This window comes from Pangasianodon hypophthalmus, chromosome 3 (genome assembly GCF_027358585.1).
Source record: "Pangasianodon hypophthalmus isolate fPanHyp1 chromosome 3, fPanHyp1.pri, whole genome shotgun sequence".
NCBI classification, from domain to species: Eukaryota; Metazoa; Chordata; class Actinopteri; order Siluriformes; family Pangasiidae; genus Pangasianodon; species Pangasianodon hypophthalmus.
In genome coordinates, this window is record NC_069712.1 from 2642501 (window position 1) to 2657500 (window position 15000).

At 39.2% G+C, this 15000-nt stretch overlaps 1 protein-coding gene across 16 annotated transcripts in view; it reads right to left on the reverse strand.

Annotated features, from left to right (window-relative positions):
* The window catches only part of tenm3 (teneurin transmembrane protein 3), a 758992-nt gene that overhangs the window by 87290 nt on the left and 656702 nt on the right, over positions 1-15000 (reverse strand). For all 16 annotated transcript variants that reach the window (XM_053232303.1, XM_053232299.1, XM_053232292.1 and 13 more), the window contains 4 exons: positions 14994-15000; positions 11367-11468; positions 9673-9867; positions 3647-3847 (listed from right to left, as the gene is read on the reverse strand). The exon at positions 14994-15000 is cut by the window's right edge and continues 204 nt beyond it. In XM_053232303.1, coding sequence (XP_053088278.1) covers positions 3647-3847; positions 9673-9867; positions 11367-11468; positions 14994-15000 — 505 coding nt within the window. The remainder of the gene's footprint in view (positions 1-3646; positions 3848-9672; positions 9868-11366; positions 11469-14993) is intronic.

The window sequence follows — 15000 nt, forward strand, 5'->3', positions numbered from 1 at the left end:
TTATGCATGAAATGTTCAGTTAATTCTTCTCCATTTTACACCACAGTGCTCTTGAATAATGGTGAAGTTTTCTTCAAGTAAGGAGACATTTATTCTGTATTTATGGAAGGAGTCTCCAGTGTCAGAGCTAAAGCTTAGGTTTCCCGACATCTTCAGGACTTTTATGATTTTATGCTTTCTTTTACGGTTTCTCAGTAATGACTTTTTTATAGTGTAACGCTGCTTCATCATATCAACCTGATCAGTTGATTGTTTTCCTCTAACAGCACAACACACAGTGTTTTACTCCTTACATTATAGACATTTAAACAACAACAACATATTAATAAGCAACAAATAAATGGTTGTTGCCATGGTTACATCATGGAGGGCGTTATCTCACGCTGTATTCTACATATTATGTCCCAATATAAGAAAAACATTTTTAGGCCACGCCCCCTATCTCCTGAGATATCTCCAATGAGTTAACACGTTAACTACATTTGAAGTGAAAGGGAAACTGTTCAAAACTATTCCTTTAGTAATTAAAACTTGGTATTGACTCAGCTGGTGCAGTCCTGTACTTCTCTCAGCCAATCAGAACGCATTACTCTTGAACGAATGATGGAGTATTGTCTGAGAAATAACAACAGAAAAAATTGGACACATTATTGTTTCAATAACTGGGGAAATAAAAACAGTTCCTGATTGTGCACTCAGAACTTTGGGTTCTGCTGTCAATATATCAGCGTGTGTGTGTGTGTGTGTGTTTCTGTGTGTGTGTTCAGACCTCCCACAACTCTGGGAATGTAAACAAATCAAACCTTGGATGGATCAGGCTGCGGTGTGGACCCGCGTTCCAGCTTCTGCCAATAAAACTGCTTTTACTGTGTGTGTGTGTGTTCTGCAAGTTCACTTTATAGGGAGCGAGTGAGTTGGCGTAGTGTACACACACCTCACACCTGTTTGTCAATAAAACTCTCCATCACAGAGTCTAAGCAACAACAGCGATAGACAGCAAGAAAATTGCGACTTAAATGCATACTGAAAGGATTCCAGTGTGTGTGTGTGTGTGTGTGTGTGTGTGTGAGTGTGTGTGTGTGTGGGTTCAGCTATCATATTTCCAAGCAGGAAAACTTTGAATAAACTCAGCCCACACATCAACACGCCAAAACCAGAGAAAGCGAGAGAGAAAGAAACAAACTGTCTCTTTCTATTAGAGCTGAAAAACCACAAGCAAATTCTCAAATGATAATCGTTTAAAAACAGCACAGCATCTGACTATAACTTTACATCACGGTATCTGATTAGAACTTTACATCACGGTATCTAATTAAGACTTTACATCACGGTATCTGATTAGAACTTTACATCACGGTATCTGATTAAGACTTTACATCACGGTATCTAATTAAGACTTTACATCACGGTATCTGATTAGAACTTTACATCACGGTATCTAATTAAGACTTTACATCACGGTATCTAATTAAGACTTTACATCACGGTATCTAATTAAGACTTTACATCACGGTATCTGATTAGAACTTTACATCACGGTATCTGATTATAACTTTACACCACGGCATCTGATTATAACTTTACATCACGGTATCTGATTAGAACTTTACATCACGGTATCTAATTAAGACTTTACATCACGGTATCTAATTAAGACTTTACATCACGGTATCTGATTAGAACTTTACATCACGGTATCTAATTAAGACTTTACATCACGGTATCTGATTAGAACTTTACATCACGGTATCTGATTAGAACTTTACATCACGGTATCTGATTAAGACTTTACATCACGGTATCTAATTAAGACTTTACATCATGGTATCTGATTAAGAGTTTAAATTAAATTATTAGTGAAGTGAAGTGACTTGTGGCCAAGTATGGTGACCCATACTCAGAATTTGTGCTCTGCATTTAACCCATCCACGTGCACACACACAGTAGTGAACACACACACACACAGTAGTGAACACACACACACACAGTAGTGAACACAGACACACACAGTAGTGAACACACACCCGGAGCAGTGGGCAGCAGTGGGCAGCCAGGGAGCAGTTGGGGGTTCGGTGCCTTGCTCAAGGGTCTCACCTCAGTCGTGGTATTGAGGGTGGGAGAGAGCGCTGGTCATTCACTCCCCCCGCCTACAATCCCTGCCGGACCTGAGACTCGAACCCACGACCTTCAGGTTCACCTTCAAGTCCAACTCTCTATCCATTAGGCCACTTTACATCAAAGTACATAATTAAGACTTTACATCACGGTGTCTGATGATGACTTTACGTCACATTATCTGATTAAGACTTTACACCATGGTATCTGATTAAGAGTTTAGACCATGATATCTGATTAAGACTTTGCATCACTGTATCTGATTAAGATTTTACATCACGGTATCCGATTACAACTTTACATCACAGTATCTGATTATGAACTTTACATCACGGTATCTGATTAAGACTTTACATCACAGTATCCGATTAAGACTTTACATCACGGTATCTAATTAAGACTTTACATCACGGTATCCGATTACGACTTTACATCACGGTATGTGATTAAGACTTTACATCACGGTATCCGATTACGACTTTACATCACGGTATCCGATTACGATTTTACATCACGGTATCTGATTACGATTTTACATCACGGTATCTGATTATGAATTTACATCACGGTATCTGATTATTCAGTGATATAATCCAGCCCACAATACGCAATCTCCTAACACTCCTGAACTCAGGGAACGAGGGGAAAAAAGAGAAGGAAGAATGTGCAGAGAATGAGGGAAAATTTCCCAGCAGCCCCTGGGTCAGATGTGTGTCAGTGTGAGTTCTCCCTCCCCGTAGTGTACCGTCAATACAGCTTCAGCCTGTGGACAGGAAGTTACACGCCCTCTGTGTGTGTGTGTGTGTGTGTGTGTGACTAATGTTCAGTTTCTTTTTAGAGTTGCTCTCTGTTTTTTTCTGTCTGTCTGTCTTGTTGTCCTTTTTTCTTCCTTTTTTCTTTCTTTCTTTCCTCTCTCTTTTCTCTCTGTCTACCTCTTACAACGAAGAAGAAACAGGATAAAATGATAGAGGGAAAGATGAGAAGAGAGACAGGATGAAGTGATAGAGAGTGAGACAGGCAGGATGAAGTGATAAAGAGTGAGACAGGCAGGATGAAGTGATAAAGAGTGAGACAGGCAGGATGAAGTGATAAAGAGTGAGACAGGCAGGATGAAGTGATAAAGAGTGAGACAGGCAGGATGAAGTGACAGAGAGAGAGACTGACAGGATGAAGTGATAAAGAGTGAGACAGGCAGGATGAAGTGACAGAGAGAGAGACTGACAGGATGAAGTGACAGAGAGAGAGACGGGCAGGATGAAGTGATAGAGAGTGAGACAGGGAGGATGAAGTGATAGAGAGCGAGACAGGCAGGATGAAGTGATAGAGAGCGAGACAGGCAGGATGAAGTGATAGAAAGCGAGACAGGCAGGATGAAGTGATAGAGAGTGAGACAGACAGGATGAAGTGATAGAGAGTGAGACAGACAGGATGAAGTGAGACAAAGTTGAGAAGAGAGACAGACAGATTGGATGAAGTTAGAAGCAAACAACTTTTTGCGTTTTGTGTGTGTGTGTGTGTGTGTTAACAGTACCGATGGAACAGTCCGGTCCGGTCCAGTTCTCATCACAGGTGCAGGTTCCGCTGTCGCTCTGGAACTTTCCGTGACCAGAACACTGTTCAGGACACAGGGCTTTCTGCAGCTCACAGCTTGGCCCCGAAAAACCGGAGTTACAGTGACACACACCTCGAATACACACACCTCGCCCTGAACACGACGGGTCAACACAGTCCACTGAGAGAGAGAGAGAGAGAGAGAGAGGGGGAGAGAGAGAGAGAGAGAGAGAGAGAGAACGCATGTATTAGTTGCATTGATCAGTTAGAAACACTGGACATTTTTGGAAAGACGTCAGGAACAATTTGAGCAAAAATACAAAAAATATTTCAGCCAAACAACATAACACAAAACACAGTAATGATTATGATTATTATGATAACAAGGGAAAAAAATGTTTATTTTATTATGCAATAGAATTCATATCTTAATATTTGCTTTAAATAAAAGAAATCGCTCATGCTCACTTCTTATTTAGCTTACGATGCTTTAAGCCACGCCTCCTCTCTATTTTCATTGGCTGCAATGCTCACTGAATCATCAAGCCATGCTCTGATTGGTTGTACAAGTTTTACAGACACCCTCTGTCTCACTGTCTACTTTTTTTTTTTCTTGATGAAAGGACTGTCCTAGATTGTTCTACTTCCCCTCTATACAAACACACACACACACACTCCCTGATGACCCTGATACACTTGTACAACAACAACAACAAAAATCATTTGAGACTGGAGGAAAATGATTATTAGGTCATTTATTAGCACATACTAGTAAACATTAACACTATTTAATGCTTTTCCCTGAATCCTGACTTTCCCAGAACCATAATCAGCTCATACCTGCTTTCCGAACGGGAAAAAGAGAAACTCTGCCATGTCTGCTGCTCTACAGCGTAAGATGGCCACCTCTGTCTTTCACTTTAATACCAACACACTGCATGTGCATGGGCCTGTGTTTATACCGTGGTGGGGACCAAATGTACCCACAAGCATAGACAGTTCTGACCTTGTGGGGACATTCAGCTGGTCCCCATGAGGAAAACTGCTTTCATTTAAAAACTAAATGAGCTGAAAAGTTTCTTTTCGGCTGCTGAAGTCAAAGCTAGTGTTAGATTTAGGTGTAGCATAGCGTTAATTAGCTGCATTAATAATTATGTCAAAGAAAGGTCCTCACAAAGAGAGTAAAACAATGCGTGTGTGTGTTTGTGTGTGTGTTTGTGTTCGTGATTTGTGTCAACCCGGGACAGTCCAGAAAGTCCTGTGCTGTAATTCTACTGGTGATGTGTGTGTGTGTGTGTGTGTTTGTGTGTGAGAGAGAGAGAGAGAGGGTTGATGAGTCTTAATCAGGCCATTGACCGCCGGCCATTTCATTAGTCCCAGAAAACACAATTCACTCACACTTAATTACATTAGCCCCCTCCCTCCTTCTGTTTCTGTGTGTGTGTGTGTGTGTGTGTGTGTGTGTTTTTACTGAGACAAATCAATGTTATTGAACAGTGGGAATGTTACTGTCCAAAAAAAAAAAAAAAATGGTGCTGCTCCCTCGTCTACTCTTACATGTGAAATCAAAAAGAAAAAAATACAATAATTAAAAATTGTATTAAAATATTATATCAAAGATAATTTAAAATGTTTCTACTTTTTAATGTACAAAAATGCAGACATTATTTGCGCTTCAGCAGATCGTACGATTTTCCCAGCAAAGCTATGCAAAATTATAATGTTTGCATTAGCATAGATAGAATATTTTAATAACGAACTTTTAATAATTAATCAGGTTTAGAATTAAACACTTGAACATTAGCTACGATGTGAGAATTATCGGAAGGTCTAGTGATGGTACGATACAGAATTTCCTCCATTGGTAGGGTTTTTACGGTAGCCGTGATAGTCTAGGAATTACGGTAGTTTATCACCCAAAGTCATAAATATCAGTGTCCTAGCTAGCTAACTAAGCTAGCTATTTCAGTGACTGATAGCCTGCTAACATATTTTATAATATGCTGTAAAATGTATATTATATTAGTAGTGTATAGTGTATATTAATAATGCAACACTTCTGAATTCCACTGAAAGCAATGTTCAACTTTTCTACCTCGCTATCGTTTGGCGAGTTTGAGTTTTCGGCTAATCTGTAAGCTTCGCTGTTTTTTTTCTGTCTCGCTAACATTACAGAATTATCCTGCTCAAGTTAGCTAAAGTTAGCTAGTCATCAGATAGTGATGGTTGGTTTCAGGCAATAATGTAATTTTTCTATTTAACTTCTAGCTACAGTGCAAAAATACAATGTGATGCGTATACTGATTTTTCCCCTCTGCCTCGCCGTCTTACAGTATTTCTCTCTCTCTCTGTCTTTCTTTCTCTCTTCATCTTTCCGTCTTACTCTCTCCATCTCTCTCTCTGTCTTACTCTCTCCATCTCTCTCTCTGTCTTACTCTCTTCATATCTCTCCATCTTATTATCTTCATATCTCTGTCTTACTCTCTTCATATCTCTCTCTCACTCGCTTCATCTCTCTCTGTCTCACTCTTACTCTCTTCATCTCTCTCTGTCTCACTCTCTTCATCTCTCTCTCCGTCTTACTCTCTTCGTCTCTCTCTTACTCTCTTCGTCTCTCTCTGTCTTACTCTTTTCATCTCTCTCTCTGTCTTACTCTCTTCATATCTCTGTATTATTCTCCTCATATCTCTGTATTATTCTCTTCATATCTCTGTCTTACTCTCTTCATCTCTCTGTCTTACAGTCTTCATATCTCTCTCTTATTCTCTTCATCTCTCTGTCTTAATCTCTTCATCTCTCTGTCTTATTCTCTCCATCTCTCTCTCTGTCTCTTTCTCTCTCTCTGTCTTACTCTCTTCATCTCTCTCTTACTCTCTTACACTCTTCATCTCTCTGTCTTACTCTCTTCATATCTCTCCATCTCTCTCTCTGTCTTACTCTCTTCATATCTCTCCATCTTATTATCTTCATATCTGTCTTACTCTCTTCGTCTCTCTCTGTCTTACTCTCTTCGTCTCTCTCTGTCTTACTCTCTTCATCTCTCTCTGTCTTACTCTCTTCATCTCTCTCTCCGTCTTACTCTCTTCGTCTCTCTCTTACTCTCTTCGTCTCTCTCTGTCTTACTCTCTTCATCTCTCTCTCTGTCTTACTCTCTTCATATCTCTCTGTCTTTCTTTCACTGTCTCTCCTTCTCTCTCTTTCTTTCTCTCTCTCTTTCTTTCCCTGTCTATCTCTCTCTCTCTCTCTCTCTCTTTCAGTGATTGTGAATCTGACCATCTTGTCCTCAGCACAAAGAGACGAGAGCTTTCCAAAGAGTCTGTGTGTGAGAAATCGATGTCTCCTCCAGCCCTGATGGTAATCAGCGAGTGTGTTTGTGACACATTATCTCACCATCTTTGATGGCGTAATGAAACAGGCCTTAATGGAGGCGCTGATGATGACTGGATCGCTACTTGAAACACAGTACATTTTCAATATAGTGCTTTGTCCAGGGTAGAAACTGGAGTGCACATTTAAACCAGGTGCTTGTTTGGTTTGATTAAGATGTAGACACTAGAAAAAATTTACGTGCACACTTTTTTTTTTGTTCCTGTTCCAGGAAAAAGATGTTACTTACAGCAATTAATAATCAATAACAATTAATAATTGACCCCAGCTAGCATGTGCACGAACACAGGGGCGTTTAATTGAGAAATGTACACCGTGTGTTTTGTATTAGCACACTGTGAACTTCTCCGAGCGCTACACAAGCTTATCTGAACCCTAAAGAACCGCATAGTTTCCAATAACGAGACGTGAAAATGTCAGGTCAGAGAGTTCACGCTCGAGAGCTTTAAGGAATTAGAGGAACCGTCCTCAATGCTTTTCCTTCTTCTAACATCAGCTAATCACTGGGGATTTCCTGAGTCGAAACGGAGGTGTTAAATGTTAATTCATGCTTCTCGAGACCTAGCTTTTGGTTACAAGCCACAACTAACACACCTAATCCTGCTAATCTGACCTTGAGTGGCCACTGCTTCTCATCAACTTCCCCTCTCATTTCCCCTTGCTTGAGTCCCCTCGGCTGAAATCTTAAAGGCATTTCACATGAGGGAACATGTGGACTTTAGGAGCAGAACTTAGCCTCAAGGGTTTTACTCACTTTCACTCATCAGAACATGAGACTGAACCAGTGTTGCCAAATTAGCGACTTGATTTGCGACCACTAGATCACTTGGTGACTTTGGTCCTTTATTGACTCTATTTACATTTTCATCAATCACTGATCACCACTGATCCTAATGACCAATCACTGATCACCATTGATCCTAATGACCAATCACTGATCACCATTGATCCTAATGACCAATCACTGATCACCATTGATCCTAATGACCAATCACTGATCACTATTGATCCTAATGACCAATCACTGATCACCACTGATCCTACTGACCAATCACTGATCACTATTGATCCTAATGACCAATCACTGTTCACTATTGATCCTAATGACCAATCACTGTTCATTATTGATCCTAATGACCAATCACTGTTCACTATTGGTCCTAATGACCAATCACTGTTCATTATTGATCCTAATGACCAATCACTGTTCATTATTGATCCTAATGACCAATTACTGATCACCACTGATCCTAATGACCAATCACTGTTCACCACTGATCCTAATGACCAATCACTGATCACTATTGTTCTGAACAATCACTGATAACCATTGTTCCCAATGACCAATCGATGATCACCATTTTTCCCAATGACCAATCACTGATTATCATTGATCCAAATGATCAATCACTGATCAATAACCAATCAATGACCAATAACGAAACATCATTGATCCCAAAAACCAATCAGAGATCACCACTGATCCCAATGACCAATCACTGATCACCAGTTGTCCACTCACACAATTCTTTGTTCTTGGTTTTAAACTCTTGGTGATATTTACAGTCATAATGGTGAGTTATTTGAACTGTAACAATTTCCTTCTTGTCTGTTTCTCACTCCCTCGTGACCGCTGCTTCATTTCATCTGAGTTCTTGATAGAAATGATAGAATTTTATAACCACATAAATAATTTGTTTGTGATGCTGTGATCAGAGATGACTTCCTTCTACTACAAAGAAATAAGTGAAAATCTATTTTCTATTCTATTCTTTTCTTTTCTTCAGAATATCTTCCTTCTTCATGTAGCATGTTTTGATATGCAAATGATCATGATGATTTAATGAATATGCAAATTAGTCTGACTTTTTCTGGTGACTTGTAGTGACTTTTTTAAGCATGCGACAGGTTGTGAGGGTCGTGGAGAGCACAATTCATTCTGACTAAAGGCTCAAAAATACAAAAGACAGCACAATAAGCACACTAAGGTCACTTTCCCAAGGACATTTTTGTCATTCATTAGAAAGCACATTGGTATGCGCTGCTGCTCTGGTGTAGATGTGTTTTTGGGTGAAGATCGATGTTTTTTTTTTGTTTTTTTACATCAATCCTCAAATGTATACTGAATAAGAGGACTTAAACAGAACACACTGCTCCAGTTGGTCTCTAATCCTCTAGTGATTTATATTCTCTTGGTCTCAGCTTGCTGGAGTGTTCAGAAAAATGCATTTTAGGCAATCAATAAAATTTCATGGCATGCTGTTTTAGGAAAATAATCAAGAATTGGATGGTGTGATGAAGTGAATTTACTGAATTTTTTAGCAAAACCATGGTTAGCATTTCATCAAGGCTAGCAAGATGTAGGTACTTAGGTATTTAGGTGTATGTATAGAATTGGACTGTATGTGATCTAATAATTAATGACTGAAGCCCCGCCCCCGACTGCCTCCTATTGGCTGATGTCAAAAAGCAACGGGAACAAGTGTGTCACAGTTTCCTTAGACAGGAGTTGCAGCTAGGGCTGAGAAATATGATGATATAACATCAATAACAAAGTGACTGGACTTTATAATGATATGATATTTTTGTCATATCGCCCTTCTCTAATTGTAGCGTTACCTTCCTCGCAGTTTTCCCCCTTGTATCCGGCGTTACACACACACGCTCCCATGATGCAGATCCCGTGGCCGCCGCAGTGGATGTCGATGCACTGGTTATTGGGGACGTCACACTCAGTGCCTTTCCAGCCGCTGTAGCACAGACAGCGCCCCCTGGAGTACTGACCGTTCCCACTGCACAACACTGGGCACGCAGCTGAAACAAAGGTCAAAGGGCAAAGTCATGTGTTCAATCGGCTAAGACATAGACTACATTAATCTGGATAAATTTGAAAACGCATCTTTTTCTCTACATTTTGGCCTTCTGTCGACAGCGTTTTTGTCCAGCGAAAACAGAGCTTTTTGAAAACGCTCTCCCGAATGGATAAATATGAAAACGCCATTTTCGCGTTGTAAAAAACGGAGATATTCATGAACAATGAGGTATTTTTAGTCATGTGACCCATTCAACTCAAAACAAACAAGATGGTGGACGATGTTGTACTGTAGTTGTTGTGCCTGCTATCCAGTTTGATAGCGTTGTTAAAGATTAATGTCACTTTGTACAACCTTCGCAACTTTATAGTCTTGGGGTACCCGCGGCAACAACTCCACCTCTTCACCTATCCTTAAAAAAAAACCTTGTTGCTTTTCTTTGACATTGCCGCATCAATTAATAAAAAATTAAATAAAAGTAAATAAATTGGCTGACGGAAATAACGCAGGCCAAAGCTTCTTATGTTGTTACGCATGTGAGTGTTTTCAGATGTTTCAGTGTGGACGAGCAATTTTAGGAAAACGTTTGAAAACGCCAGTGTAGACGGAAAGTGTTTTAAAACGAAAATGCAGTTTTCAGATCTGGATTAATGTGGACGTAGCCATAGTTTCACACTGAAGTTACAATGCTAATACAGCTAACATGCAATGGAAGTCTATCACAACTAAAATATTTTCATAAATAAAACTATATTATCATCTGCGTAACTCTTCAACGTTAATGCATAAATATAAAATGATCATTCTACATATCAGGGAACTTTGTTGAGAGACAATGTTTACGTTTCACACTACAGGAAAACCTTTTTCACACTGACTATTGCTTAGCCGTTGATGCTAAATTTAATTAAGTTGTACTTTTCGCCATATTGAACACTTACATACATAAAATTAAAAATTTACTACCACATCTGAGACAAATGTTGATATTCCAGACACAGCTTACTGAGTTTTCTCGTCATATAGACGTAACAATTATGTAGAATCATCATCTTCTAGTGCGCCCATTTTTTTTTTTTTTTTAGAAAAGGCTAAATTATAATTTTAAAAAACATTTAAAAGAAAAAACAAAGGAAAAAAAAACACGTTGCTAACTGAGGTATTCTCTTGGTAACTCTTTCTACGTTAGTGGGGTCAAACTTTCAGACCCTGCTGTAGCTAAAGGCATACAAAAGTTAGCATTTTTTTCTGGTAACCCGCTTGCCTTTGGTTTATAATTGATAAATTAATTATATTTTTCTACGGAACAGGATGGAGTGTTCAGATCTCAACGCTAGCTGACTCACTAATAACATCCAATCAGTGAAAGCTCTGCTAGGCAGCTGCATTCCATCTGATAACAATCTGAAACCAATTACGACGTGTGTGCGTGCGTGTGTGTGTGTGTGTGCGTGTGTGTGTGTGTGTGTGTGTGTGTGTGTGTGTGTGTATGCGTGTTACCTCGTGAACAGTCAGGCCCGAGGAACCCTGGGAAACAATGACAAGTTCCTGAGCGACAATCTCCGTTGCCATGGCAATTGTGAGGACACTCAGTCACAGAATCTGTGTGGAAAAATTGAGAGACACAAAGAGAGAGAGATTGAGAGAGAGAGAGAGAGAGAGAGAGATTGAGAGAGAGAGAGAGAAAGAATGCGTTAATTGAGGAGGTAGTGTGTGAAGGAGAAAGCTTTGTGAAGTGTTTGAGGTTTGTGAGGTCTTTAATTAAATGTTGCAGATGTGTGATGCAGCCGAAGCCGGCGCCGCTTTAATGAACCAATCACAGAGCTATTACTACCAATTAACACACACACACACACACACACACACACCCACACACACACAGCCTACGGGACGCTAGACACGGCTCAGTGGTCTCTAGAAATGACAAACACAAAGCAATGCCCAAAAGCAAAGTAACAAATAAGCTAATACCTGTTAAACACATGCTAACAATCACAGACGCTAACACACACACTAACAGTTAAGTGCACGTTAATCAACACATTGTTTTGAGACTCTTTTAGTAGTTGTGATTTCTTGACACTTTGCGTGTCATGACACAATGTTTACGTTTCACTATACAGCAAAACCCAGTGATATTTGCTTAGTGGCTGATGCTAGATTTAATTATGCTGTAGTTTTGGCCACACAGAGCATTTTATTAGCAATATACCGCCACGTCTGAGGTAAATGTTGATGTTCCAGACAATTTTGTCTCATTTCCACTGTCACTATGCCTCTACATTGTCTATATAACACTTACTGGCTATGTGCTAGCTAGCTAAATCATACATCATACATCATTTAGTCATACAGAGTCTTTTTGTAGTAATTTAGCAGCACATCTGAGGTAAATGTTGATATTCCCAATGGTTTTGTCTTGTTTCCACGGTCACCGTATCTATACAATGTCTATATGATAGACCTATTGGCTATGTTCTAGCTAGATAAATCATCATTTTAGCCTTTTAGTAGTACTTTTGCATCTTAGCTGAGGTAAATGTTGATATTCTAGATGATTCTGTCTCGTTTCTCCGCTCCTACGCCTTTACGTTGTCAATATAATAGGCTTACTGGCTCTGTGCTAGTGATTTAAATCATTATTTTAGTCATATAAAGCCTTTTAGTAGCAATTTAGCATCTTATCTGAGGTAAATGTTGATGTTCCAGACATTTTTGTCTCATTTCCACCGTTACTGTGCCTGTACATTGTCTATATAACACTTACTGGCTCTGTGCTAGCTAGCTAAATCATTAAAATTTTAAACATTAAAATCACAAAAAGAGTCTAAAACATTAAAATCACAAAAAGAGTCTTTTTGTAGTAATTTAGCAGCACGTCTGAGGTAAATGTTGATATTCCCAATGGTTTTGTCTTGTTTCCACGGTCACTGTGTCTGTACAATGTCTATATGATAGACCTATTGGCTATGTGCTAGCTAGATAAATCATCATTTTAGCCTTTTAGTAGTACTTTTGCAACTTATCTGAGGTAAATGTTGATGTTTCAGACAATTCTTGCCTGTACATTGTCTACATAACACTTATTGACTATATGCTAGCTAAACCATTAGTTTAGTATTGTATACAGAGTCTTTTTGTAGTAATTTAGCAACTTATCTGAGGTAAATGTTGATGTTCTAGACAATTTTGTCTCATTTTCACTGTCACTATGCCTGTACCTTTACCTAACTACTGGCTATATGTTAGATAGCTAAATCATACATCATTTAGACATACAGAGTCTTTTTGTAGTAACTTAGCATCTTATCTGAGGTAAATGTTGATATTCTAGATGATTCTGTCTTGTTTCTCCGCTCCTATGCCTTTACGTTGTCTATATAATAGGCTTACTGGCTATGCGCTAGTGACTTAAATCTTTATTTTAGTCCTATAAAGCCTTTTAATAGTAATTTAGCAACTTATCTGAGGTAAATATTAATATTCCTGATCATTCTGTCTCATTTCTCCACTTCTATGCCGTTACGTTGTCTATATATTAGGCTTACTGGCTCTGTGCTAGCCAGCAATCCTAATTTTAGTCACATAAAGCCTTTTTATTAGTGATTTAGCAACTTATCTGAGGTAAATGTTAATATTCCTGACAGTCCTAAACAGCTAACTAGCATAGCAAAGCTATGTGCTAGTGAACTAAATCGTAATTTTAGTTACACCAAGTGTTTACACAGTTAGCATTCCTGATGGTTTTGTCTCATCCTGGCTAGATTAATCCTAATTTTAATTTTATGAAGGCCTTTCCATGTAAGATAACAACTTATCTTTGGTAAATGTTGATTATTCTAGATGATTTTGACTCATTTCCTCTGCCACTATGCCTTGATATTGTCTACCTGGCTCTGTGTTAGCGATCTAAATCATAATTTTTGTTATACAAAGCTTTATCTTAATAATTTAGCAACACATCACATTAGCAAGGGAAATGTGAATATTCTGGATAGTTTTGTCTTATTTCCACAGTCACTGCACTTTTATAACAGTCTGCACAAAATGATTTAACAGCTAGACGCTAACAGCTAACTAACAAAATAGCTAGTTATCTTGTTTCACTTTAAATTTTTTTTGTATAAATGATTTAATAGCTACATCATTAGCCTCTAAAACTAGCTAGCTTATGCTCGATTTGCATATTTCTAAGTGGCCTAGCAACAGTGTAACCACCTGAATATCCAACCACTCTAAAAAAAAAAAAAAAAAAAAAAAAAAAACCTATTGTGAACAAGCTTAGGTATCGACGCTGTACAACGTGCGATTTTACACACTTGTTTGTACGTCATCTTGCTCCATCGCCGAGGCAACGGGGGGAAGTTATGACACAGGCTGTCGATATTTTCATTAAGTGGTGGAGAAAAGGGGTTTGTCCAAGAGAGGCCAGAGTGACAGTGTAATGAAGTGAACCGCCCTGCCTGTCTTCCTCGGTTATTACCGTGTTATTACCTTCTCTCTCTCTCGAGATCCCGCTTTCTCGTTTTCAACGTACACACACACGCACACACACACAATCAATTTTCATTTTCAAAAGGTTAACTTATTACACGCAGAGCGACGGTCCGGGCGCTATAGTCCCGCTGCTAATTTCCCTCCATGTCGAGACTGGTGATCGAATCGAAGGAAATTACTCCAAACGAGATAGAGAGAGAAAGAGAGAGAGAGAGAGAGAGAGAGAGAAAGAGAAAGAGAAGGGACGAATAAAAAGGCCTGTGGGTCACCAGCGCTTTGAAGCCTGCTCCAGCCTGCCAACCACTTAAAGCAGCGATCAATAAAGCTCTGATGAGCATTACACACACTCACCTGCGCAGGAACACACACACACACACAAACCAACAGGGTTCGACAATAAGCCAAACCCATAAAATTTCCCAATAACACAACAGTTTGCGGTGTTTAAAAGCCTCCTTTGGCCATAAATGCTAAGCAAAGTTAGCATCACAGTGGCAGCGTGATGCAGCGTGAGGCAGTGAGGCAGTGAGGCAGCGAGGCGCAGCATGGCCAAGTAGTGAACAATACAGGAAGTTTAGCTGAATGAATAAATTAATAAAAAAGAGAAATGAAGAAAAACAGAGATCTAACCTATGAT